General features: G+C 34.6%; 1 protein-coding gene across 3 annotated transcripts; it reads left to right on the forward strand.

Moving 5' to 3' along the window:
* On the forward strand, positions 1–26,037 carry LOC149785048 (uncharacterized). Of its 3 annotated transcripts, none has more exons than XM_089978760.1 (4): positions 1–53; positions 5,171–5,329; positions 9,168–9,453; positions 15,908–26,037. In XM_089978760.1, exons 2-4 carry the CDS (start codon positions 5,186–5,188, stop codon positions 18,145–18,147), a joined length of 2,670 nt encoding a protein of 889 aa, XP_089834886.1. In that variant the 5' UTR covers positions 1–53; positions 5,171–5,185; the 3' UTR covers positions 18,148–26,037. The 3 variants fall into 3 exon arrangements, with proteins under 3 accessions (XP_089834886.1, XP_089834885.1, XP_089834884.1); XM_089978759.1 differs by having other exon boundaries at positions 12–81; XM_089978758.1 differs by lacking the exon at positions 1–53 and adding an exon at positions 114–465.
* The last annotated feature ends 409 nt before the right edge of the window (positions 26,038–26,446 follow it).

Consider the following 26,446-nt stretch of genomic DNA (forward strand, 5'->3'; position numbering starts at 1 on the left):
CCCTGTGACACATTGGGAATATCTTTGTTTAAACTCTAATTTTCTAGTAACAGGTAGGAACTGGAGGAAATTATTCACAAGGTTGTGTATTGCTTTTGGTATACATACGAACATTGCATACGACAATATATATTGGAGCTTTTGTCTTTCCACTGTGTCATTTCATTTTATTGTGTCTCATTCATTGAACTGTAACGTAAATTCGTTTGACATTTGGTCCGTCACATGTTTTCGATTTCAGATAGCATTGTTACTTAAGCCATGTGTACCCACATTTGTCATTACAACACATATTTTGGCCATATGAATTAAAAAGAGTACAGGAGAAACTATAATGTCAATTAATTATAATTCCTCTTTATTGTATGATATGGCTGTTACGTGGCTCTCATCCCGTTTTGTTCCACGTCTCAAGTCCATAAAGGCGACGTGTCCTCAGACTTCAGGACTTGCATGTTTGAAATGGTGATTATGCTGTGTATGCACTAATAAGACTCAAAAAATTGTTGAAAGATTCTAAATTGAAAAGACGTTGAACCTGATGTTTTTCATTCCTAAATTCTATAACAAAAACAACAATTATAATAGTGATAACAATAACACCAAGACTATTCACACTGATGTCGTGTACTTGGACTGTTTGCATTGTCGCTGCAGTCGTGATCTGCAGAAGGCTATTAGCAAGAGATTTGGGTATATAATACTTTAAATATATTCATGTGTCTGCCAATCCTTATCTGCATGTTTGTTTTTGTTTTAGGGGTGGGGTTTGTTTGCTTGTTTTATTTTTTCTTTCTTCCAAGTGACTGGTGTAAAACTGGTACAGTTAAAACTGGATTCAATGTAGAGCAAATCAAGCAGTTGCACCAGGGCCCTCCACAGGCCCTTGCCCTCCCTCTTTTGGGTTGGGGGTGCAACACAGTCATATGGTTATAATTTGGGGAGAAGGGTCAGCTTTTTGGGAAATAGGTAAAGTGCTTCCTAGTACCACCTAAATCTGGCCTTGGGTAAAAAATTTGCACTTTTACTGCTTTGATCTTGAGATCTGTTAACATTTATATCAATTATCTTATGCAGAAAATTACCCATAATGACTTGCTAAAATGTGCCTGATCTTATACAAATTAACCATCATTTGCTATAGTTATCAAAACCACCCACAGTTACTATGTAAAAAAAATTATCTTCTCTACTATTAATATCTACTGTTCTTGTTAAAATGTAATAAACAGTAAATAAAAGATAATCAAATGATTTACATTTGTATGATGTTTGGTAGTAAAAAAATTGTTCCCCAAACCTTTAATAGTATTGATGATGGTGGTTGATTTAATGGATGAGGTGTCTTGTTGCCTGTGACTACTCAGCCATTCGGGGCCCCTGTCATGATTGTACAGCAGTAGATGAACTTTTTATCATTTTAATTAATTGATCAAAATACTTTTCTAATCAGGCAAAATAATTCACAACTCTTCTGCAAATTTTTATTTCCTGCTGGTATACATTTTCACTCATTTTGATGTATTTATTGTTTTCAAAATCATTGATTTAATTATTATATTTAGTAATTTTGATGGGTGTTTTGATGAAATAAAAGGCAACATGATTTTATTTTCTTGTTCATATTTTATTTCATGCAAGGACATTACTCATCATTACAGTACGTAATCAGCAAAATGAATGTAAAAATTATAAATGTTGTCAGTGACCAGTACCGTATTTTCGCATATATAAGACGCGTCTTATACAAAATTTTACTTACCCCGCACCCAGGGTGTGTCTTATATTAATGGACGTCTTATCTAAGTATTTTTTAACACGAACAAACGGTAAAGTGTGTGATATTGAAGGAAGATTATTGCGGTCGATATTCACGTTTCATGATTTTCATTCCTCGTTGTAAAAACAATTGGGTAAGTGTTCAGTAATTACCACGTGTACCAATCCAATCACGTACATTCTTCTCGCTGCAGCTAAATTCTCTTCCAGCAGCTCTGTTGCCACGCTCAGCAAAATGAATGTAAAAATTATAAATGTTGTCAGTGACCAGTACCGTATTTTCGCATATATAAGACGCGTCTTATACAAAATTTTACTTACCCCGCACCCAGGGTGTGTCTTATATTAATGGACGTCTTATCTAAGTATTTTTTAACACGAACGAACGGTAAAGTGTGTGATATTGAAGGAAGATTATTGCGGTCGATATTCACGTTTCATGATTTTCATTCCTCGTTGTAAAAACAATTGGGTAAGTGTTCAGTAATTACCACGTGTACCAATCCAATCACGTACATTCTTCTCGCTGCAGCTAAATTCTCTTCCAGCAGCTCTGTTGCCACGCTCCTTGGCAAACTTGATGACGTCTAATTTAAAGTTGGCCGTATATGATTTTCGCTTCGGCATCGTGACAATTTTATAAATCTTAAAAATGCAAAGCAAATTGATCACTCATTTATATATACCGGTAATAAGAGACTGTTCCCACGTTTACCGGTATATATGCTAACCGCATACATCGGGCATTTATTGGTCTATGTACGGTACTAATCCCACGCGCTGAAGACTTGGCCTAGCAGATCAATGAAGCCACCTTTACCTCTGGCGTTTATTGTTCTAGAATCTAGATACCAGGTACTCAACCCATCCGCTATTGGCCCAGTGGGAGATAAGAATAAACGATAACCGTTTTGGTCCTGCCTCAGACAATTCTTTGATCTCAACTAAAAATGGTAATGAAACCTTGTTTACATCCGACAGGTGATGAAACATTGGACAAATTTTCATTTATGATAAAGGAAAGGAAACCACTGGAGATAAATTGCTCAGTGCGGCAGATGGCTAGGCCGTGTGCGTCTTATATTTGTGGGCGTCTTATGTAAAATAGTTTTTACACAAATCGTCAAAACCCGCGTCTTATATATGGGTGCGTCTTATAATTAGGTGCGTCTTAAATGCGCGAAAATACGGTACTTATTACTACTAATAAGATTATAAACATGCGACATTGAAATATAGTACTTTTTTCTGGCAATACTCACACCATGTCTTCTTCCCATCACACCACTGTACTTATGTTCCATTAAAAAGTAATATTGCAGAGCATCATCAATAGCACATAGTAAATAAGTTTATAGAAAAAATTACATAAAGGAACTCGATATAGCATTCCTAAAGCTTATCATTTTAATATGAATAATGTTTAGAGAAGAAACAATTTTTTTTAAAATCCTGAATCTCATTTGTGCATTTAATTGAGCCAGTTTAGCCCAGTACTTGAAATGCATATTTTATTCACAGTACATTATTTTGCTTTGTTTCAGTTTACAACTGATAAGGATATGATTTTTTAAATAAAAATTATGTCTTTATAGAATCATTGTTGATTAGTGGAAACAAATATTGTGGTAATGATATCATTGAAAGATGCATTTGCTTGAGAACTGTGAATTTATGATTGCACCAGAATGGGGTCAGACAAGAATGAGGGTTATATTTTTAGCAGATGCTAATATTTAATATGGTTCTCAGAAGGTAAAAGTTGAACACAAATGTATGGTATATTATTAATAATGTACTCTTAGGATCTTACCATTTTATTGCAGGACTTGGGGAGGTGGGCTTAAATATTTTAGTAGAAATCATTTCTGGCCCTATGTCTGTCTCACATTTTCATGTCAGCCCTTGGAATCAGTGTTATAATAAATACGCTATTCAATAAAAATAAGTTTCATTTGTAGCAGTGTGTGAAACTGAGGAAACACCATGCTGGCTTTCAAGGTCCAGTAACTCTGACAAGCCACTACTGGTCCTATATATATCTGATCCTGTTCTTGAGCATATTTTACTGGGCCATAATTGCTGGACCAGGTCATTTGTGCAGTAATTACACAAGAGTAAAAAGAACTAAAATTATGGACTGCTTTGGTGGCCTAGTGGTTAGATCATCCACCACATATGCGGGAGGTCACGGGTTCAAATCCTGGCCGAGTCATACCAAAGACTTATAAAAATGGTATTAACAGCTGCTTCGCTAGGCACTCAGCATTAAGAGGTTAGTGTTAGGACTGGATGGCCAGGAATCAGAATAATGTGACTGGGTGGGACCTGATGCTACATGTCTGTAACATGATGCCTCAGTGCTAGACATGACTATAAACTGTCACACTGCAGACATCATAGTGATGTGACTAAAATTGTTAAAGTTATGCTAAAATCCAAATCACACACACATACGCAGACACACACTAAAATTATGTATAATATAAAATATAGCACAATTTTGTTGAAGATTTAAAAAAATCTTTATAATTTAAAAATATCAGTAGTACCATAAAACCATTTCTTTATCATTTACAAGTTTATATTTAGGTGCTTATTAAAATTATAAGAGGAAAGAAATACTTGTAACTCTAAGGTAATCACAATGAAGACTTGAAATGGATCCATTATACAGCTTAAAAATTTAGACCCATACCAGTAACCAGATTTTCTCATTAGTCCAGTGTCAGAATATCTGCCTCCGATCAATGGTCTGGTGGTATTTCACACACAGAATTGAGAGGGATTTTGTTTTTAATGCAAACTTTTGCTTTGACCCCTAGTTTTATGCAAATATCTCCCATTTATTTCCTCCCTCTCCCATTTTTCGGGGGCAGTTATATAAAGATTGGATATTGCCTTTACATAATGACGGTATGGCTATTCATTGTTGCATAGACTTGGATAATTAACATTCCTGTTTAATGCAGTCATAGAATATCTTATTTGCACACCTACCAACCTTCCAGACATTGTAGAGTAATTTGGTGTTTATTTATCCCTGAACACTTTAGGTTCAATTGTCGCTGTGACAATGAACTTATAAACTGGCCTCTGGTAACAATTTTCCATGAGCATTAAGCATGAAGACATGCAAATAACAACTGTTTACTGCTTAAACAGACAATATTTTGTTGTATATTTTATTGTCAAAAAAGATCATGTTTATATCAACACAACTAGGTTGAGGAGTTTAGGTGACAAAATTATGTTTTTTTGTGACAGTACCATGCTAAGTATGTGTGTGTTTTCAATATTTTTGCTTGATTGGAGCAGTAGTTCATTTGGTGGTTATTTCTCTTAACATTTAAAATTTATTAAGTGTTCTCTCTTTTTTTTACAAATGCAGCTCAAAGGATCCAAAATGTCTCACCTGGATGATGAAGAATTATCACTCCGGGATAACTCACGCCTGCTACATGAAAGTGAACCAGTAAGGTCACGGTTACCACAGTGGTGGCACAAATTCTACAAAACTCTTTGTTTGTCTTTCTCCTTTTTTGTTCTTGTAAGTATTACTGAGGTCCTGTTTCTTAATATCTATCATAGAATAAATGTTACAGGGGAATGACAGAGTAAGTGCATTGTTTGTTTTTGTCATTGTATCAGACAGAATGTATGGGGCAGCGCTCTTCAGCAAGAGATGGATGGAATTTACTTCATCCCCATGTGCATCAATATCTCAACATCCTCTCAGTCCAGACTAAGTGTTACATGAATACAATATCTACACATCCTCTGTCCAGACTAAGTGTTACATGAATACAATATCTACACATCCTCTCAGTCCAAACTAAGTGTTACATGAATACAATATCTACACATCCTCTCAGTCCAGACTAAGTGTTACATGAATACAATATCTACACATCCTCTGTCCAGACTAAGTGTTACATGAATACAATATCTACACATCCTCTCAGTCCAAACTAAGTGTTACATGAACACAATATCTACACATCCTCTCAGTCCAGACTAAGTGTTACATGAATACAATATCTACACATCCTCTGTCCAGACTAAGTGTTACATGAATACAATATCTACACATCCTCTCAGTCCAGACTAAGTGTTACATGAATACAATATCTACACATCCTCTCAGCCCAGACTAAGTGTTACATGAATACAATATCTACACATCCTCTCAGTCCAGACTAAGTGTTACATGAATACAATATCTACACATCCTCTCAGTCCAGACTAAGTGTTACATGAACACAATTATTGAGAGCAACATTTGTGGTTTATACCCTATCTAGAGCTGAGTAAATAAAAGCACATTAATTTTTAATAACTTGACAAAGCTGATTGATTTCTTTTAGCTATATAAAATTTTCAAGCTAAACTTATTGATCAAACTGCCAAGATTATTGTATCCATTTCTGCTGGTCGTAAACCAGAAGAGCTTGTGGGCTACCCAGTTGTCTGTCATCTGATGTCCATCCTAAACTAATTGGAGACTTGCCATGAAACTTTGCACACACATGCATCCCAATGTCCTGTTGATCCTAGATGAAATGGTGCTGCTTAGACATCCAGCATGGCCAACAAAGCAGATCTTAAATATCTTGTTGTCACTACTTCTCCTGAATAAAAATGGTCATATCAAGATGGTGTTTTCACTAAGACTTCTTGTGATGTCTGGTTGGTCATAAATTAAAATGGTGCTGATCTGATATCCAGTATTTCCATCCTTATGGGCTAGTTAGAAAATCTTGTTATTCCTACTCATCTTGAACAGAATTCCTTATAACATTTCATTTTCACCAGAAGACTTCTTATGGTGTCTAGTTGGTCTTAAATAAAAATTGTGCCTATCTTATATCCAGTTTGGTTACCTTAGTGGCCATCTTGTAAATTTTATTGCTTCTTCCTCTAGTTGTAATGTCATACCAGCATCAGTTTTTCACCAGATGACTTCTTATAATGTCTAGCTGATACTAATTGAAAATGGTGCTGGCCTGTCATCCACTATGGCTACCATGGTAGCCATCTTGAAAAACTTAAACTAAATAGGAATCATATTGACATGGGGTTTTCACCAGAAGACTAATTATAACATTGTGTTGGTTCTGAATGAAAATACACCTCCCCATCAGTAACTAACACACCACGGAGTCTACAAACATAGACCACACTATAAATGAGGGCACAAGTTACAGAGGGTCCTCAGAAAATTGAAAACATTTGCTTAGACATCAAGAAATGCGGGTTGGTGGTGTTAGTGAACTGGGCTGTTTAATGATTGAATCCTTGTTTTACAATCATGTCGATAATAATTGTTAATAATATGCTTTTTCTAAAGAAGTTGCCTGTTTTTCTGTATAAATAACATTTATTTTCAAAATGTCCTGTCCAACATGTGAAAGATCATTCAAAAACCATGATGTGTATGCAAAAATATCTATGTATTACATCACTAGTTTTTATTTTGTTGATTAGTCTGGTTCCTGAAGTGGCATTTAAATAGTATATTGCCAGGTTGGGAGTCTTTGTAGCAGGGAACTAGACTAATCATTGATACACCACCAAACAAGATTCCTTTTTCTAAAAAACTAGCGACATTTATTTCGTGAGACAGTCATCTATGTTGAAACTCAATTTTTGTATTGTTCAGTTAGTACAATATTGATGTTGTGATTTCATTAGAAGTAATGCCTGGTGAAATTTCTTATCATCCTTGAGGATATTTTTAAGTGCCAATTTAGGAATTCTCTGAAACTTGCTTTCCCACAATGGTCCTTATCTGTGAAACCAAGCTCTTTTTTTTTATGAAGTATTCTTTTCGCTAGATTGCCTTGCTATCTTTGATCACAGTTATGAATGAATCAGTTAATTTAAGGTAGTTTATGTTACATACACAATAACATTTGTAACAGTGTTCAATTGATCAAATGAAGTGACTTCACACGAGACACGACTGGGGCTGTTAGATTTTAAGTATGTAGCATTTGCATGCCTTTTACCTTTTCTTTTATTCCATTTCCTTTATTTTATTCAAAAGACATAATTAATGTGATAATACAAAGGAAGCCAGCTTTTAATTAAGTTTAACAATGCAACAAATACTTCCACAAGTCAGTTATCAAAACACAATCCCACTTAATTAGGTTCTCAGAGAAATGCTTGTGGACATAGCTGTTACGGTAGATTGACACATTTTATGTTTAAATACACATTGCATTTATGATGATTACACTTAAGAGGAACTAAAAGATAGAATTAAAACACAAATTGCACTTAATGAAAATTATTTAATTAGAATTTAAATATTAATGTACTGCCTTCACTAGGCATAAGTGACATTTTCATTGATCACAATTTCCTTGAATATCTTTAGTTACGGTGTACTTAGAATGCCATTTGGAAGGAAAATCTAACCAATTGTATGACTTTTTATTCAAAGTTGATAATTTCAAAATGTTGATTAAAATGTCCAGGTCCTATCTACCATTTTCGACCATAAATGAGTGATATATCATTGTTTCAGTTACCAATTTGGATTGCAATTTTCTTCAAGTTCTAGAAATAACGATCAATTTTTTTTGGGTTATTTTCTGGTTTAGAAAAATGGGATCCATGCCTGACCCCAGGTTATAAACAGGTTTGCAAGTTATCAGGGCACAAGTTATCAAAGGAGTGGTGTACTACCAATCTGACCAGGATGGATGACACATTGGCAAAGTAAAATTTGTATTGCTGAAGAATATATGAGATGGTTTCAACACTCAGCAGTTAAAATGAAAAAATGGTCTTATCTTGAATTCCTGAAATTTTTTACAGCATCAGTCCCACAGAGAGATACTTGTTTGGCTTTTATAATCTTAATTCCATGCCATTCTGCAGGAACTTAAAATATTGTCTGGTAATCATGGCTAGCTTCATTCAGATGCATCTTGGAATGCTGGATCAGTCTGTTTTTTGAGGAGGGCTTAATGGTACAGGGAAGACCCAATTTGCTAACAGTCACTTATGGATGCAGCTAAAGCACTGTTAAAGCAGCCCACTCCTGCCTGTACAAACTGATTTGCTCATCCAAAAATAGAAGAGCATTTGCTGATACAGTACAAATGATGTTCAACTCAAAAAGAATACCTGCTTCTTTTGCTCTTACAGTACTAATGCCACCCAACTTGAAAAGACTAATTGTCTACTTTTGTTGACACAGCACTAATGGTGTCTGATATTTGGTCACTACTGGTAGTTAGTAACAATACAAGTTTTGGTATTTTAGAGATGATGATAGTATTGGATTATCTAGTAATAGGTGTTAAGAATTTTAACAAGGTATTATAAGAGAAGAGTAATTTACATAGATTTTTTTTATCTTGGTTGTTTTTCAGGGCTTGTGCATTTCAATACCTGGTCCTACCCTTCTGGATTTAGGCGAACGAGTCCATGCTGATACAGGGCCGATGACTTTGGTTTTCACAGGCAGATCTTTGGGTTACCTTGTAGGGTCCATTTTGGGAGGAGTTTTGTTTGATCACTTTGACAAGCAGCTACTTTTATTTTTTACCCTCTTTGTGGCCTCATTTGCCACTGTAGCTGTTCCTTGGTCTCTTACCCTTACTGTTTTGTCATTGCTAATTGCCATCCAAGGTATAGCCATGGGAGTCCTAGATACAGGTAAGATATAACAAAGTAGTGTTTGTTTTAGCTAACCAAGGCATAAGAACAAGTACAGCCTTGTGTCAATCATACATCTGTCAGCATTGTTATTTTCAATTTCTTGACAAGCACCATTGGACCATTTTATTTTGGCAGAGAACATCCTGGCATGGAAGAATTTTATTAATCTCAGTCCACAATCAACTAAGGCCACCATTACTATAACAAGAAAAACCTTTAAACGACTTCTCAAAAGTTGCTAAATAGTGCTGACCTGCCATAAAGTATGGCCACCATTACAAAAAATAGAAAAATCTTTACAAAATATTTTTTTCTTTAAAATTCACTAGACAAAATTTGACAAATTTTAAGAAAGCATTTTGGCAGAAAGGTCTTTCAGGTTTTTACAAATGATACCAAACTGCCATCAGCAATGGCTACTGTTACTAAGTATACATTTTTAAAAAAAAGCTTCTTGTCAGAAACTGCTCATTAGAATTTTACTGAAAGGCTTCAAAATTGTATAGAATCAATTCAGATTCACCATTATTAAACTTTAAAATCTTTGAATAACTCCTTCGAAACCACTCAACATCATTTGACCAAATTTAGCAGAAATCATCTTGGAATGAAGGGCTTTAAAGTTCTTACAGATGATTCCAATCGACTATCAAATATGTCTACTGTCAAAAAAAGCTAGAAAAACTTAATACTATCAAAAATGCCACATAGCAGAATTTGACCAAATTTGACAATAAGCATCCTAAGGGGCCATCCATTTAGTATGTATGCAAAAATCTGGCAAAGCTTGACCCCTCCCCCCTCCCTGTACACATGCATACTTTTTTACACCCCCCTCGTTTGATGCACCTCCCCAATACTATATTACGGCCTATATATAATCCATGCAGAAATCATAAAGGATTAATAATATTAACATGTTTAATAAAACAGATAGCCCACCGACATTGAATGTCTGGCAGTATCAACAAAATAAGCTGCGTAACTTTAAACAGTTTGTCTAGTGTCCACTAAAATTGAAACACCGACTAACCCAGTCAAACAGGTTATATATTAGACAAATTATTATTGAGGTTTCACACATACACCCCATTTCCTATGCATACGTACATTATCAGAAGATACCCCCATATGCAAGCATTTGCATTTGTGTTACCCACTCCCCCTCCATGCATACATACTAAATGGATGGCCCCTAACCTGAAGGTCTTTCACATTGGTAGAAATGATGCTGATCCTAAATCATATATGATAGCCATGATATTTACTCATCATTATCAAAAAATTACAGAGTTTGACCAACTCTGAGAGAAATCATTCTGGCATAGAGGTCTTTCAGTATCTGACAAATTTTGATGAGTCATCAATTATGGATTACAGGTATAAAGAAATGGAGAAACTTTGAAACATTTCTTTTCATAACACATGCAATAAGTAGCAGTGGAGCACCTGTCCACATATGTAGATTTTTCTGCCAGTTGTGCTTAGATTGTCTGTTTGATGTATGTCCATCATGTGAGTGATCTGTGACCTACTTGGACCTCTTGGTAATCAAAGATGCTATTTTTTTCTTTTAGAGATGCAGCCCACAATAATCTCAGAACATGATATGCAAACCATTTAATTGAATATTAAATTGTTTGGGAGAGATACTTAATTTTATTTAATGATGCTAACACCATTTTTATATGCCTTAAACATATATTTCAGTACTGTTATGTATATTTAATTTGTTTTTTCACCTTTATTTAGAAGAGTTTTGACCTCCCTGATTATTTTCATGTTTGCTTTTCTCATTTTTGTCATGATTATAATTGGTTTAGAAGATATTTATAAAAAGTTTAAGGCCTAAACTTTTTTATGAATTTGTTGGAATTTTCCACATTAAAATGACTCCTATCATTGGCATTCTATTGTTGTATAGGTCAAGTGAAATTAGTGTATGTAGGATGAGGTCAACAATTAATCATTCTTGTTTTAAAGTTCAGTCTGTGAAATCATTTACTTTTTTTATTCAGATATAGTGTGAGAGGAATCATTTATATAAATTATTAATTGGAATTGCAAAGTGCCCATTGACTTTTTGGACTAAACCACTGCTTTGAGGTTATTGTGAATTCATTCAAAGACATTCTGGATTATATCATTGTGATACATCAAATCTATTGGTACATTGCCACATTCAAGACAATTGGTACATCAGCACATTTAATATTGGAATTCGTTCGGAACGTTCTTAGCATTTAGACTTGTGATAGAACATTTGGGATTATTTAGGATTTAATTTACAATACTGTAAGTTCCTCTTGCATTTTTGCTTCATAACTTAGAGAAATAAATTATTTCATAAATTTAATAAACTTGTAGGTTTTGCTTTAGTTTAAGACCATAGAGTCACATCATTAGTCATGTTCATTCATCAATAACTTATGTAAACTAAACTCCATCTCAACCAATAGATTCATCATATTTAGTATGATGGCTGTCCATTGTTGTAAACAGTGCAGTCCTTGGAGATGGATAGGATAAAAAAGTCACATATTTATAGATAGGGTCATATATTTGCAGTGACTTCCAGCTCTTATTATGGGAGTTAAATGAAGAAATAAACAATGAAGCCTTAACTGGATTTCTGAATTATCTCACATATCAGTAAACTACTTGCAAGTATGTCATAATGTATGAAGTAGTTTTTGTAATATTTTGTAATGTTTTTGACATACCTGACATATTTTGTAACGTTGCACAGATGCACCCAGTCCCTGAAGAGCATGATCATACATCCATATATTTCTTCCAAAAACATGTTGAACAACAAATTACATTAAAGATGAATCACTGAAAAAAAATCTTTTTTTTTTGCAGTAACAATTACACTTTTGTATGTTTAGTTCTGCTGGTCATACACCATGGGCTTCAACAGATCAAAGACCATAAGAGCTAATGAGATGCACTCTTGTACATGAATCCATTCATTTGCACAAATTTGATATCTGCTTCTCCTAAACTAATTGGAGGATTACCATGAAACTCTGTGAACACATTCATCCCACTGTCTGGTTGGTCCATTCATCCCAATATCTGGCTGGTCCATTCATCCCAATGTCTGGTTGGTCTGTTCACCACAATGTCTTGTTGTTCCATTCATCCCAATGTCTGGTTGGTCTATTCATCCCAGTGTCTGGTTGGTCCATTTATCCCAACGTGTGGTTGGTCCATTCATCCCAATGTCTGGTTGTTCCATTCATCCCAATATCTGGTTGGTCCATTCATCACAATGTCTGGTTGGTCTATTCATCCCAGTGTCTGGTTGGTCTGTTCATCATAATGTCTGGTTTGTCCATTCATCCCAATGTTTGGTTGTTCCATTCATCCCAATGTCTGGTTGGTCTATTCATCCCAGTGTCTGGTTGGTTTGTTCATCACATTGTCTGGTTTGTCCATTCATCCCAATGTCTGGTTGGTCTGTTCATCCCAATGTTTGGTTGTTCCATTCATCCCAATGTCTGGTTGGTCTATTCATCCCAATGTTTGGTTGGTCCATTCATCCCAATGTCTGGTTGATCCATTCATCCCAATGTCTGGTTGTTCCATTCATCGCAATGTCTGGTTGGTCTATTCATCCCAATGTCTGGTTGGTCCATTCATCCCAATGTCTGGTTGGTCCATTCATCCCAATGTCTGGTTGGTCCATTCATCCCAGTGTCTGGTTGGTCCATTCATCCCAATGTCTGGTTGGTCCATTCATCCCAGTGTCTGGTTGGTCCATTCATCCCAATGTCTGGTTGGTCTGTTCATCGCAATGTCTGGTTGGTCCATTCATCACAATGTCTGGTTGGTCCATTCATCCCAATGTCTGGTTGGTCCATTCATCCCAATGCCAGTTTGGTCCATTCATCCCAGTGTCTGGTTGGTCCATTCATCCCAATGCCTGGTTGGTCCATTCATCCCAATGTCTGGTTGGTCCATTCATCCTAAGAACTTCATATAATGTCTAGTTGCTCCTTAACAATAATGACTACCATTATGTTGTCCATCTTGAAAATATTATCACTACTACTTCTGGATGGATGGTCATTTCAGCATGTGATTGTCACCGAAAGACTATTTAAGATATCTGGTTGGTTCTCAGTGAAAATGGTGCTGATCTGACCCAAGTGGTAGCCAGTCTTGAAATATTGTTGCTGCTACACAGGGATTGTAATTAATCACAGCGACAGCTGTAATCATAATCATAATCATTGATTTCAGGAAGCTGTTTAATCGTAATCACAATTGTCCTTCTTTGGCAGTGTAATCGCATAATATAGTCATGATTACAAATGATTACAGCTAAAAATTCACTGATTATATTCTTAATAAAGTTTCCATAAACAAAAGACCATGAATGCTAAGTTGTGCTCATTTGCTCATTTGACATGTTAATTTGTACATAATAATTTTCAGTAAACATTTACTGGTACATTGAGTTAAAATTGTGTTTTTCAGTTATTAGTGTATGATATCTGTCCAGGACAAAAAAAGATAACAAGCAAATACAAAGCAATCATAATCGTAATCATCCCCTGTAATCCTAATCGTAATCATGGTTTCCAAATAAAGTGTAATTGTAATCATAATCATGAGTGCCAGACGACCAGTAATTGTAATTGTAATTGTAATCACGCACTAGTAATTGACCCCATGCCTGCTGCTTTACCTCCTGAATGGATAGTCATATTGACATGAAGTTTTCACCCATAAACTTATTACGATATCCAGTTAATCTTGAATTATGATATCCAGTTATTCTTGGAGGAAAATTTGCCAATCACATTCTGTTTGACTGCCACACTAGTGATATTGAAAATCTTACGTTTCAACACTCAGAAGTGAAAAGGAAGCAATAGTCTTATCTGACAGTCCTGGATATTTTGTATTTGGCCTGTACAGTATCAATCTCTTTATAAAATTCTTCTTAAGATATTGTTCTGTGAGGTCTGGCTAAATAATCTGTGACATTTATTTTTTCTGTCTTTAATTTATAATGTTTCATGTATATTGATCTAAATTTCAAACAAAACCTTGCTTCAGTTCATTTTTACCAGATTAGATAATGTTACATACCACGTGGTGTCTGCACATAAATTACCAGAATTATCCTATCTTTATTTTTGGCTTGAATGGATCCCTTTAAGCCTATGGCTTGCTGTGTACTCTTCAGTAGGTCTGTTAGTAGAGCACTAAACTCATAATATAGTTGTCAGATGTTCTTTACCCACCCATGACAGCCTCATTCTAGAGCCTCGGTGTGTCATTGTTAAAAGAACTTAGTTCTCATTTCCTGTGAATGATATGGCCATTAAAAGTGCCATTAAAATCACCAAAACAAGAATACTAGGAATAGTTAGTGTTAATAATTTTCCTATATTTAGCCCTTTTTGCTGTTTGGCCTTGAAAAATATCAGCCAGCTGGGCTAGGTAAAGTGACAAAACCTGTATTCTGATCCTAAGAGGAGGTGATTAGACTCAGAGTGGTTAACTCCCTTGATTTAATTTGACAGCCTGTGTTTAATACTTGAACCAACACATCATGTCAATAGACTATGCTCATAAACCATAATTGCTTCAGTATTTCTCCCAAAATATTGTATAATATTTTTAATTGGGTCTCAACTGAGAGACAAAGAGAGGAAAAGACATTTGGTTCAGATTGCATGCATTGAGGGGAATTTGGATACTGGATATGATCAAAATGAAATATGATTGTTATGAAAATTAATATTCATTCCTTTTATCCTGTGTAATGGCCATGTTATCAAAACCTCTAAGCCTTTTGTTTTCCTAATACTTTGAGTTTACAGGTCACATTAATATTGGTAAAGATGCATCTTGTTACAAATACACAAGTATTTACTTAGATGTATGTTCTCAGTCTATTTACTGTATGTATCCAAAAATATAAGGAGGAAGAAACATAGTATAATAACTTTATTTTTTTCAAAAAATCAAACTGAGAGTGTGGCACAGAGATTTTAATTCTGATAAATGTCACAGGTATGCAGTTTGCAACTGTGAACCATGTAATGGTAATCAAAATATTTGTAAATAAAGACATTTTAAGATTAACCATTATACTTCGTAATGGAGAAGATAGTTGCTTTAAACTTAAGATAAAGTTAGGCTTAACTAGGGCTGTTCTTTTTAAACATGCATGGTACCCATGGATGGCATTTTAAAAAAAATATATGCCAAGGTATTGCAATTACTTATAAATTGCATCATGTTTAAAAGTCCCTTCCCTGGGTCCCAAGTACATTTTCCTGGAACAGCCATGATATGCTAAGACAAACATTTTTCTCTGGGCAAGGCACATTTTTCTTATCTCCTTCTATTATGTGCTGTTCAAAGCAATGTAATTAATCAATCAATCAAGTTAATTAAATCATGTTCTTTGTTATATTTCTTTCAGGAGGAAATGTGTTTTGTATCCGGATTTGGGGAAAAAGGAATGCCCCCTACATGCAGACCCTCCATTTTGCCTTTGGAGTAGGAGCCTTTATAGCTCCCCTTCTTGCAAAGCCATTCCTCTCTAGTCTCAGTAGTCAAGGATTATTGTTAGAGGGCAACTTCACAAGGGTTGCCAGGGGATTCATACCAGTTGTAACTGATATATCACACTTAGTGAACCATTCCAAAGGATTTGCAGACTGGGATCTGTATACATTTGATATTCATTCAAATATAAGTTTTCGTTATGACAATGCACTTAATAGTAAACTGACACTGCACAGAAGAGAAGAAATGTCAGTGCCGGGCAATAGTAGCTCAGAGCTTTACTTGAGTGGTACAAATTCATCTTCACCATTAACACCCATTCCAGGTAATAGATCAGGTTCAAATGAAACATTGTTGTCAACTAACTTAGGATTAACACCCTCTACTAACATCGATCCTGGCTTTAATTCAACTTCTGTTTCTCTAACATCTTCAACATCACCAACAGAGACCACACTTGCTAAAAAACCAGTATATTCCTCTGATCTCATTTTAAACATTAAAAATGCTGATGGAAGGAACATACCAAATCATTCCAGCAATATTAAGCCTGGACCAGCCATCGATGGGGGATCAAAACCATTTGGGTCAGCAGAGGAGAATAGATTAAGGGATGTAACTCTTTCCCCTGGAGTTAATGAGACAAGTAGACTTTCCGAAACTGAAAGTCTTCATGCTAGTGTAGTTACAGAATCGAGTAAAATGAGCAATGCTTCCACTGAGAAAAAATCCACTAAATCAGAAGAAGCCAGTATAAATGCCACTGAATCTTCTGAATTTAGTAGAATAACCCAGGAAGTGACAGCAGATCCCACAAAATTAAATGGAACTCCAACAAAAACCACCACTCCAGTGAAAGAAAACACATCCAGATTATTACAAACTACTCAGAAAACATTACCATCCACTGAACCATTTTCACATACAAGTGTAATATTACCAATAACAAGTATGACATCACAATCAACAACAAAAATAACACCATCAGCAGTTACGAAAGGAACAGCAACTACTGAAACTATTTTAGTGACATCCTCAGCAGGTGCACAGAACATTAAGCCAACTGACATAGCACCAAATCCTTTGCCATCCACAGGTACAACGGATAAGACAAATCAGTCAGAGAAGGTTGGATCTAAGAAAAATATGGATAAGGGAGTGGAAGGTCCAAGTAGTGAGGATAAGAATGGTACGAAAAAGTCAACTGCTGCTCCACAAAAACCCAAGCAAACAGGGATAATTGACCATGCTATAGAGGCAGTGAAGAACATATCCAAAATTCAGTTTGCTTACCTTATAATAGGGTTGCTGCTTCTGTTAAATTCAATCATGTACTTGGTCATGTTTTGTCGAGACAGGAACCGATACCAATATGATGATTTACATGACAACTTAGGACCAGTCTGCAAAAGCAGACCATTCTACAGAATTTTTCTGCTGACCCTCCTATTCATCTTTTTTTTTTCTTATGTTGGAATGGAAGTTACATATGGAGGTCTCATTACAACATTTGCTGTTGAATTCAACCATTGGTCAAAGGATCAAGGCACAATGGTGACTGCAGTATTTTGGGGTGCTTTAGCTACTGGAAGAGGATTCTCTATTTTCATATCAAAATATTTTCACCCACCATGTATGCTTATCATTGATCTAGTGCTTATGATTTTTGGTTCACTAGTTCTGTGTACAGCACTGTATGCATATGAACCTCTCTTATGGGTTGGAACTGTAATTCTTGGTCTCGGAATGTCATCTGTATTTCCAACTGGAATTTCCTGGGCTGAAAGCAGAATGCACTTGACAGGAAAAGCTACTGCAGTTTTTATTGTTGGATCAGCTCTTGGAGAGATGGTGATACCAGCCACTACAGGGTATTTGTATGACAAGTATGATTGTATCAAACTCATGCAAGTCCTGTTGTCATTAAGTATTTTCAGCACAGTTATTTTCACAGTACTACAGTGTGTTGCTGGACGAACAGTGTACACCATGTATTTGAATGACAAAGCTGTTTCCCTCCCACTGGAGGATAGAAATGAAGAAACATGTGAACTGGAAGCAGTTACACTTGGTAGAAGGAATGAAAATCTTAGGTTTAAATCAAAGAAGGGGAAAGAATATCAGAGTTTGATTGAGGATTTAGATGATGATTAGTTTGTAAATTTTCAGGAGGATGAAAGTTTGTTGAAGATTAGTCAAAAGAAAAATCATTTTATATTCTGCTGTAGTAGTTGTGGGATATTGGGACAGTGTATCTACAAAGCATGAAGAATAATTTTGGCAAGAGGATCAGTGTTTTCATATTATTATAACTTTATATTTTAGTCACAGTGCCTAAAATTTTTATCGCTGATTATATCTCAAATACTGTGGGAAGGCTATCCTAGAAAGAAATTTGCAGTTGTTCATACAGGAAGGAATATATCTTTTTGTTGAATACTATCCATACATTACTCCTTGCATTTTGTCAGACAATAAGAATATAATTGCTGGTGTCTTAGATTCTAATTTTTTTTTAAACAGGGGCTCTGGGTGGCCCAGTAGTTTAAGGTGCTTGCCTTTACAGATCACTGACATCTCATCTCTGTCCATGTGGGTTTGAGTCTCAGGCTTGGCCAACACAGATATGTGAGAAAGTTTGCCAGTAGCTTCCCATGGGTTGGTGGTTCTTCCATGGGTTTTCCTGGTTCTTCCTCCACAAAAATATACTGGCCACCATGTATAGATCATCATGTGCTGAACAATGGCTTTAAACTCCATAACAACCAACCAACTAAAAAAGCATGCAAGGTTATAAGTGGCCATAAAATGTCATATTTACTTGTGATCACCATGGCTTGGCTATCAGGTTGGTTGTGCTAAACAGAACAATTAAATTTCAAATAATTCTTGTCATGTTTGGAAGTATTTTTTTGTGTGCTTACTTTTGTTTATTTCTTCGGGATTCTGGTTGAAACTTTTTTCTCAGTATAACACTGTGCATGGACAGTAATTATCAAAGTTTTTTTTACTAGATATGTATGAAAAATGCATGCGTATTAGAAAACCTGTTATAATAATATGTATTTCAACTGAACTTAACTGTAGCATTTTTTGAAAAAATAACTTTTGTCATTTATAGTAATGGTCCTACTATTATCGCAAAGCTTGCCTTCATTTCCATAGGAAACTTTTACTAATCAACAGAAATTACTAAACCTTACAGATTTACTGGTTTTAATAACACAGAACTAGTTTCAACATTTGAGAGCTTAATCCAAGCAATACTTGGTTGGAGGTAATGAGATAAGACAGGTCTAGGTAAGGTTGGTTTGCGTGATGGAACTATTAGTTCGATATACCTACCATCAGTTAAAACCTTGTACCACAACTGCTTGATTATTGATATTATTTTGTGTACCCAATACATTTTACAAAGGATAACATTTTCAGATTTATCACTCAATTATTCATCATATTTAAGTTTGTAAAGTGTATGTGATTTTGTTCTTTTTCAGTACATATTTATTTTTGCTTATTTAAAACATCTAATTATGTTCAATCATACAATCCATCGACTGCATATTTTATATATGTTTGAACAAAGTTTGAAGTTTTGAGATGATACATTGAATGTTTTTGTGTGTACATTTTTAAAATGTGTTTTTTATCATACTGATGTACATTAGTGATATTTTACATTATAAATTTTATGTATGTTAAGTTTGATTCCTGTGTACCAAGTACAGATCAGCTAATGCTATACTGATGATGTTAATGTCTGGTCATTAACTGTCAAAGAAGATCCAACAAAAGTTCTAGAAATCCAGAATATGTGAAATTTCAGACTTGATTCTGAATGAATAAATGAAGAATTTTTGTTTCTCCTATGAAACATAGGTGAGACTTGGAAATAAATTGTCTAGCGTCATTTGTTGTTGTCATTGTTATAGTTATTTATGGTAAGTTTTTGCATTTAGCTCAGTTACTCAGACACTGTTATATGTATAGTCTTGAAACGTGATATGTGTTTTAATCTTAGATAATTGTACTCATTATGGCAGGTCACAGTGACCTACTTTTTAAGCTCCAGGAATTAGGCTTTCCATTTAGTGATCTACTTGACACCATTGTATGTACCATCATGAAACTTGATGGGTATCTTCATCCTGGAGGGCACTAGACACCAGGGGCATATGCAGGTCACAGTGACTTTTCATGCTCCAGCAGTGACCTTAAAATTAACCTTAAAAATAATGTAAAATAAAATATGGAATGTTATCTTGAAATTGTGTCATATTTATTTTCAATGAAACAGCTTTATTTACTTTTTTTATCTCTTTTTTTCACAACAAAAACATAGCAATAAGTTATCAAAACACTTATATTTATATGTACAACAGGCTTTTATATTAGTGCCCTGATCAGAATAAACTACCAAACTCATCTTCTAGTCAGTGTCTAATTAAGTGTCCAATTTTCTCGTACAGACATTATGACATGAATACTTACTATCTAAAGCTGACAAACAAAATGAATCTTTATATTTTAACATCTTTTCAGTTTCATTTTAATTGTAATAATTTTAAATGTATGGGATTCTCCAAATTTCAAGATTTTAACCTAACGACAGGCAGTGGGTGTGTCGGCTCCTACCTTATCATTATAATTAATGTCCAGTGAACTGTCATGATGACTTTAGGTTCCAATGAAATTTGCCGAGCTTGCCAACTACTCTTAACAGTTGGCTTGTCGGAAATTGTTTTGATTCATGTTGATGATTTTAAGGTGATGTGTTAATAACATAGCTTATGGGATTTCTATTGCATGTGTGTTAATAACATAGCTTGTGGGATTTCTACTGCATGTGTGTTAATAACATAGCTTGTGGGATTTCTATTGCATGTGTGTTAATAACATAGCTTGTGGAATTTCTAGTGCATGTGTGTTTGGAAGTAAAAAGGTACTCATCTCTAATGATTAGCTACATGGAATTCTCTAAAAGCATGTGCAATTTATGGAAACAATTTATGGGAGTTTAAGAGTATATCACTTTATATTGAGACCACCTTGTAATGAAGTATGTTATAAATATAATATTGCTACTACTTCAGGAAATCCATGACCATACCTACTATGTAAAATGAACTTTGTTATAATGAAGGGCATTATAGTGAGGGAGTGTAGTATACTTATTGCAAATTGTTGGGAAGTTCTTTTACAAGTACATACTAGACAGCAACATCCAAAATTATATTTGTTCAAATCTTTTAAGATATTTGAAGGTTTTCATTTGCAGGTTTTGAAAGAATAACATATCTGACAATCTGTGATATTGATTTTGTAAATGTTTTCAAACTGGTATTTGAACAATACAGTAATACATATTTGGAATATCAAAAATGTTATAGCATTATGATTTATTGTATCACCTTCAGCATATAATGATAGATAGAAAACATGACAACTGAATGTACCACATTTATGAAATTTTGTAAAATGTTTTACTCTTGCAACAAAAGGAAGTTATTTACTTTTCCATTTTGTATCAGGAGATTGTTTTGTGGGCATTTTTAATAAATTTTTGACCATGAGATAAAATACTTAATGTTTAAATGACGGAGAGAAATTGCTTCAATATAACATGCACTAAAGTGTGATAACCAAGTCAAGGTCATTACAATTTGTTTATGATATATAGTCTCTTGTGAGTTGAGTCGAACTGTAAACAACAGAGAACCTGATCTGCCATAATATAATGTGGACAGTCAGAGTCTGTGTTCTTTGTTCTACTGGTTACTCTGTAGAAACTACACAGACCCAAATCAGGATTTGTGCAGTTTGTAGTTGGACTTATAAGCAAGTATACAGTGGAGCCTCGTTAATCCGGACTCCATTTATCCGGAAACCTCGCTATCCGGACATAATTCAACAGGAACGGAATTCCTAAACGTTAATTTGCTCCGTTAATCAAGAAATCCACATTCGGATCCGGAAATCAAAATCGGGGACCAAAGTGTAAAATTACATTAAAACTTGTCTCGATAATCCGGAAATAATCTGTCCAAAAATAAGAAAATTCGAAAAACCGTATGTGAAAATACAATCAGAAGAATAATACATAAAACACAGTAGTGAAGCCCTTGAGAATCTATGGCCACTATCAATAACTAAGTAGCGTGACCATATTGTAACCAGCGATTGTATAAACAATGTCTGTTTTAGCTAGTCGCCGACGGGGGTGTTAATAATTAAATAGCGAAGCCCTTGACAATCTGTGGTCACTATCAGTAATCATTGCAGATAGATCCACCAAAGAATCCAGGCAAACAGAGGTTACAGACTTCTTCAGGAAATTGACATAATAAATGTATGTACATTACATACATGTACATGAACATAGTGTGATGTGTTCGATGTGTTAATTGTCTAAACTTCTATTTATTGTATATGTACGTACAAGCACATGTTATAATAATGTGAAATAAACACAAATTAATAGATGTATTCATTAATTTATTTCAACCATTATTGAATATACAGTACATTACATTTAAAGCTAGCATATACATGTACATATATACGGTGTGATGATATCGTAAAATAAAAAATGTGCATGATTCAATTATCCGGAAAACTCATTAATCCGGACATATTCGCTGGGAACGAATGTGTCCGGATTAACGAGGCTCCACTGTATATGATATGTTGAAAATAGTACAAGCTATGTATTATGGTATGTACTGTATTACAAACTCTACATTGTGATGTAAGTGGTTATTATGCACTGTTTGTACTGTTCAGGCTCAAATATTACCATTACTCAGGCTTTGCACTGTTGGACTCGGCATTTGTCGTGCATAATGTATTGTTTTTTAAATTGATATATGTTATAATTATTGTCATAATTTTTCATGGTGTAATTTCCAGATGCAGCCAACATTTCTGCTGGTGATGTTACCTGCTATAAATAAGAAATAGTTTTATTCAACTTAAATTTTTATAGAGCTAATGTACTGTCATGACTCTATGGCTTTAAACTAAGTAACAGAAAGAAGCAAAACCAACAAGTTTATTAAAATTAACAAATTATTTAATTCTCTAAGTTACAAAGTGAAAATTTAAGATAATAATCCATAAATGTTCTGTCACAAGTCCAAAAGTATAGAATGTTCCAAAATGAATTGCAGTATTGAATGTGCTGATGTACCAAAAGTCTTAAATAGATTGACCTACCAACAGTCTTGATGTATCACAATGAAATAATCCAGAATGTCTTTGAATAAATTCACAATAATCCCCAAATAGTATTTTAGTACAAGAAAACTCAGTGTTTTTAATTCCAGTGAATTATTTTTAAATATATAATTACTCTCCAATTATATCTGAACACAACTGAACATGATTCCACAGACTGATTGTAAAACTGATCCATTAACTCAGGAAAAAAACCATATGCAATATTGTGTATTTATCTTTCATCAGTGCTATCCGTATTGTATGTTTATTGTTTATAAGAATTATAAAGTTTGGTAACTATGATTTGTGTTATCCCCTAAAAGATTAAAAATTGTTTGCTGTAATATTGTGTGGAGGTATTTTGTTTTTTAATCAATAAAAAAGCTGGTCTTGACATTTCTATTCATTTATGAATGTGCTGAGAAGTGAAGGTATTACAGTACCAGGTATTTCTCTGTGTGTGTATGTGTGTGTGTGATTTGGATTTTTAATGTAGCTTTAACAATTGTTCAGTCTTGTCGCTATGATGTCTGCAGTATGGCAGTTTATAATGATGTCTAGCACTAGGGCATCATGCCACAGACATGTAGCATGATGTCCCATCCAGTCACATTTTCCTGACACCAGGCCAACCAGTCCTAACACTGATCTCTAAATGCTAAGTGTCAAGTGAAGCAGCTCTCAGTACCATTTTTATAATTCTTTGGTATGACTGTACTGGGGTTCGAACCTACAACCTACTGCATCGGAGGCAGATGCTCTAGCCACTAGGCCACCGTAGTGGTCAAGTATTTCTTGTACAGATGCTGAAAGCATAGCCTTCCATTACATGATATCTTAAACTAAGCTGGAGTGAGTCATAAGTAGTCAACCATTCCCATAATCCTAATTTCAGATTTCAGAAATTCACATAAAATTCACAACTGTTCTTGGGTGTTATCATGAGATTTATTGTTTTCAACATATTGATAATAACATGACTTTAAAAAGGGTTCATTTCACAGAGCTATCTGTACTGGTTATGGTTATATAGAGAAAATTATTAGAACATGTTTAATTACTTAGTATTTTTTCAACATTCTCTTATTGACCTTAAGGAAACCACAAACATTGGATTGGTGACCATGTACATTGCAAGTGTTAGAAATAGGGGATGCAAAGTATGCTCATGACCACAGCAGATTGAAAGACAGACAGAAAGACATGCATCCCATTTTCTCACCAAGTCCCAGATACTGAGTATACATGTGTATGCTATTGAAGCCAATAGATAACATCAGTATACATATTCAACCAATCCAAAATGTATATGACACTTTGTATATGTCTGTAAATCAAGGATGACCTACAACTGTTGTAACTTGTTTTTATACAAAGAGAGGAAACATTATCTTGGACACGCTTGTGTCACACTGAAGATAAGCAAAGGATTACTTTTTATTTCCTAGAAAATAGAGACTAGAGAAACATTTGTGCCCAACTGCCATAATGTGGATTATATTATGAAATTGTCTTTCCATTCATCTTTTTTTTTCCATTGTTTATTTTATTCCTGCACAATAACTGTAATTGTCCAGCATCTACAGTTAGTAAAACTTTATGATTAGCTTACAGTTGGGGTAAGGAAGAAACCTATGAATTTCAAGGTCAGAAACTTAATAGTCCAGATCACAGTGAATGGGGAAAAAATGCTTGTACACAATAACTTGTGTTCTCCACAAGATGCATTTAATAAACATTGTGGAATGCTTGCACTTGGGATAAGGAAGAACTCTATTGATTTTGGGGTCAAAAGTCAAGGTCACTAAGTGAAGAAACAAATTTTTGTTTCCATACCATAACTTGTTCTCCATCATCTACAATTTGCAGACTTTGTGGATGGTTTGTGCTTGGTGAAAGGTAGAACCCTTTACGCTTAGAATGTCAAATGTTAGTTACTGAAAGAATAAACATGGTTTCTGCACAAAAACATTAGTTCTACATGACATACCTCAATCAAACTTTGTGGATGGCTAGCACTTTGGGTAAAGAAGAATGCTATTTATTTTGGGGTTAGAGATCAAGGTCACCAACTGAAAGAAGAGAAATGGCTTCCACATAACATTCAGCACCACATATATTTTTGTGGATGGCTTACACTTGAACGAGGAAGATGCTATCAATTATGGGGTTAAAAGGTCAAGGTAATGCTTGCTGAAAGAAGATAATGGATTTCTGTGCAAATGTTTCAGTTATCAACATAAAGGACCATGAAATATGTTGTGGGCATGTGTGCTGTTCATGATACTCTTGTTTTAAAGGAAGTTGGTAAAAAAATAACCAGCTTCTTACAAACAGTCAGGTTCCTCCTGTGAAACATAATGTTGTAATATGGCAGTTCATTTACCATGCAGACAGACTCATATTTCCCTCCAAAAATAGAACCAGCATGTTACAAAAAGACCAAGTTGGGTTAGACTAAAAATCAAATGCTTTTTTTTGTTGTTGTAAATTTACTGTCTGTCACATACATAGCAATTTTTAGTGAGCATCTTCATTACATACCCATCTTTATGCCATAGACTGAAATTCCCATGTTTAGAAATGATGATAAAATAGAAAATTGGTTTTATGACTATTTTCTTTAGACCTGAAAAATGGTGTGCATCAGTTGTAAATTTCTACTGTTCTAAGTTATTGTAAATCTATCCCTTCATTGCAACATTGTCAACCTTGTAAATAAATAATGTGTTTGTTCAATATTTGGTATTTGTACATGATGAAGAAGGGACAAGTCTGTCATTTTAAGATAGTGGGCTTATTAAAATGTTGATTTTGAAAACAAAATGATGTTAATTCTTTTCTTTTTTTTTATTCTTTAACTCCCTCTTTCATTGTTTCTCACAGACAAACACATACTGACAAGCAGACAGAGACAGCTCTTCTTTTAGATCTTACCTTGTGTGCATATCATGGTACATCTGGGATGTGGAGAGAGGGACATTATTGATGGGGTGAAGAGGTTTTTACTTTATAAGAGGGATAATAGGGTGGTAAGTAGAGATAAAGAAGATAATTTTGTTAATGAGTGATTTAAATTCTTCCTTTAAATCATACCATTTAGGGTCAGTGAATGAGTGGTGGGAACATAGGAATGTTATTGGGGTTTTACTTCATTTATAAAGGGATTTATAAGGGGGCTTATGAGAGGGTTAAGAGACCCTTGTTTCTAAATTAAAATAACTGTTGAATATTA

The sequence above is a fragment of the Sinohyriopsis cumingii genome, chromosome 13, assembly GCF_028554795.1.
Source record: "Sinohyriopsis cumingii isolate HCF-2022 chromosome 13, ASM2855479v2, whole genome shotgun sequence".
NCBI lineage: Eukaryota > Metazoa > Mollusca > Bivalvia > Unionida > Unionidae > Sinohyriopsis > Sinohyriopsis cumingii.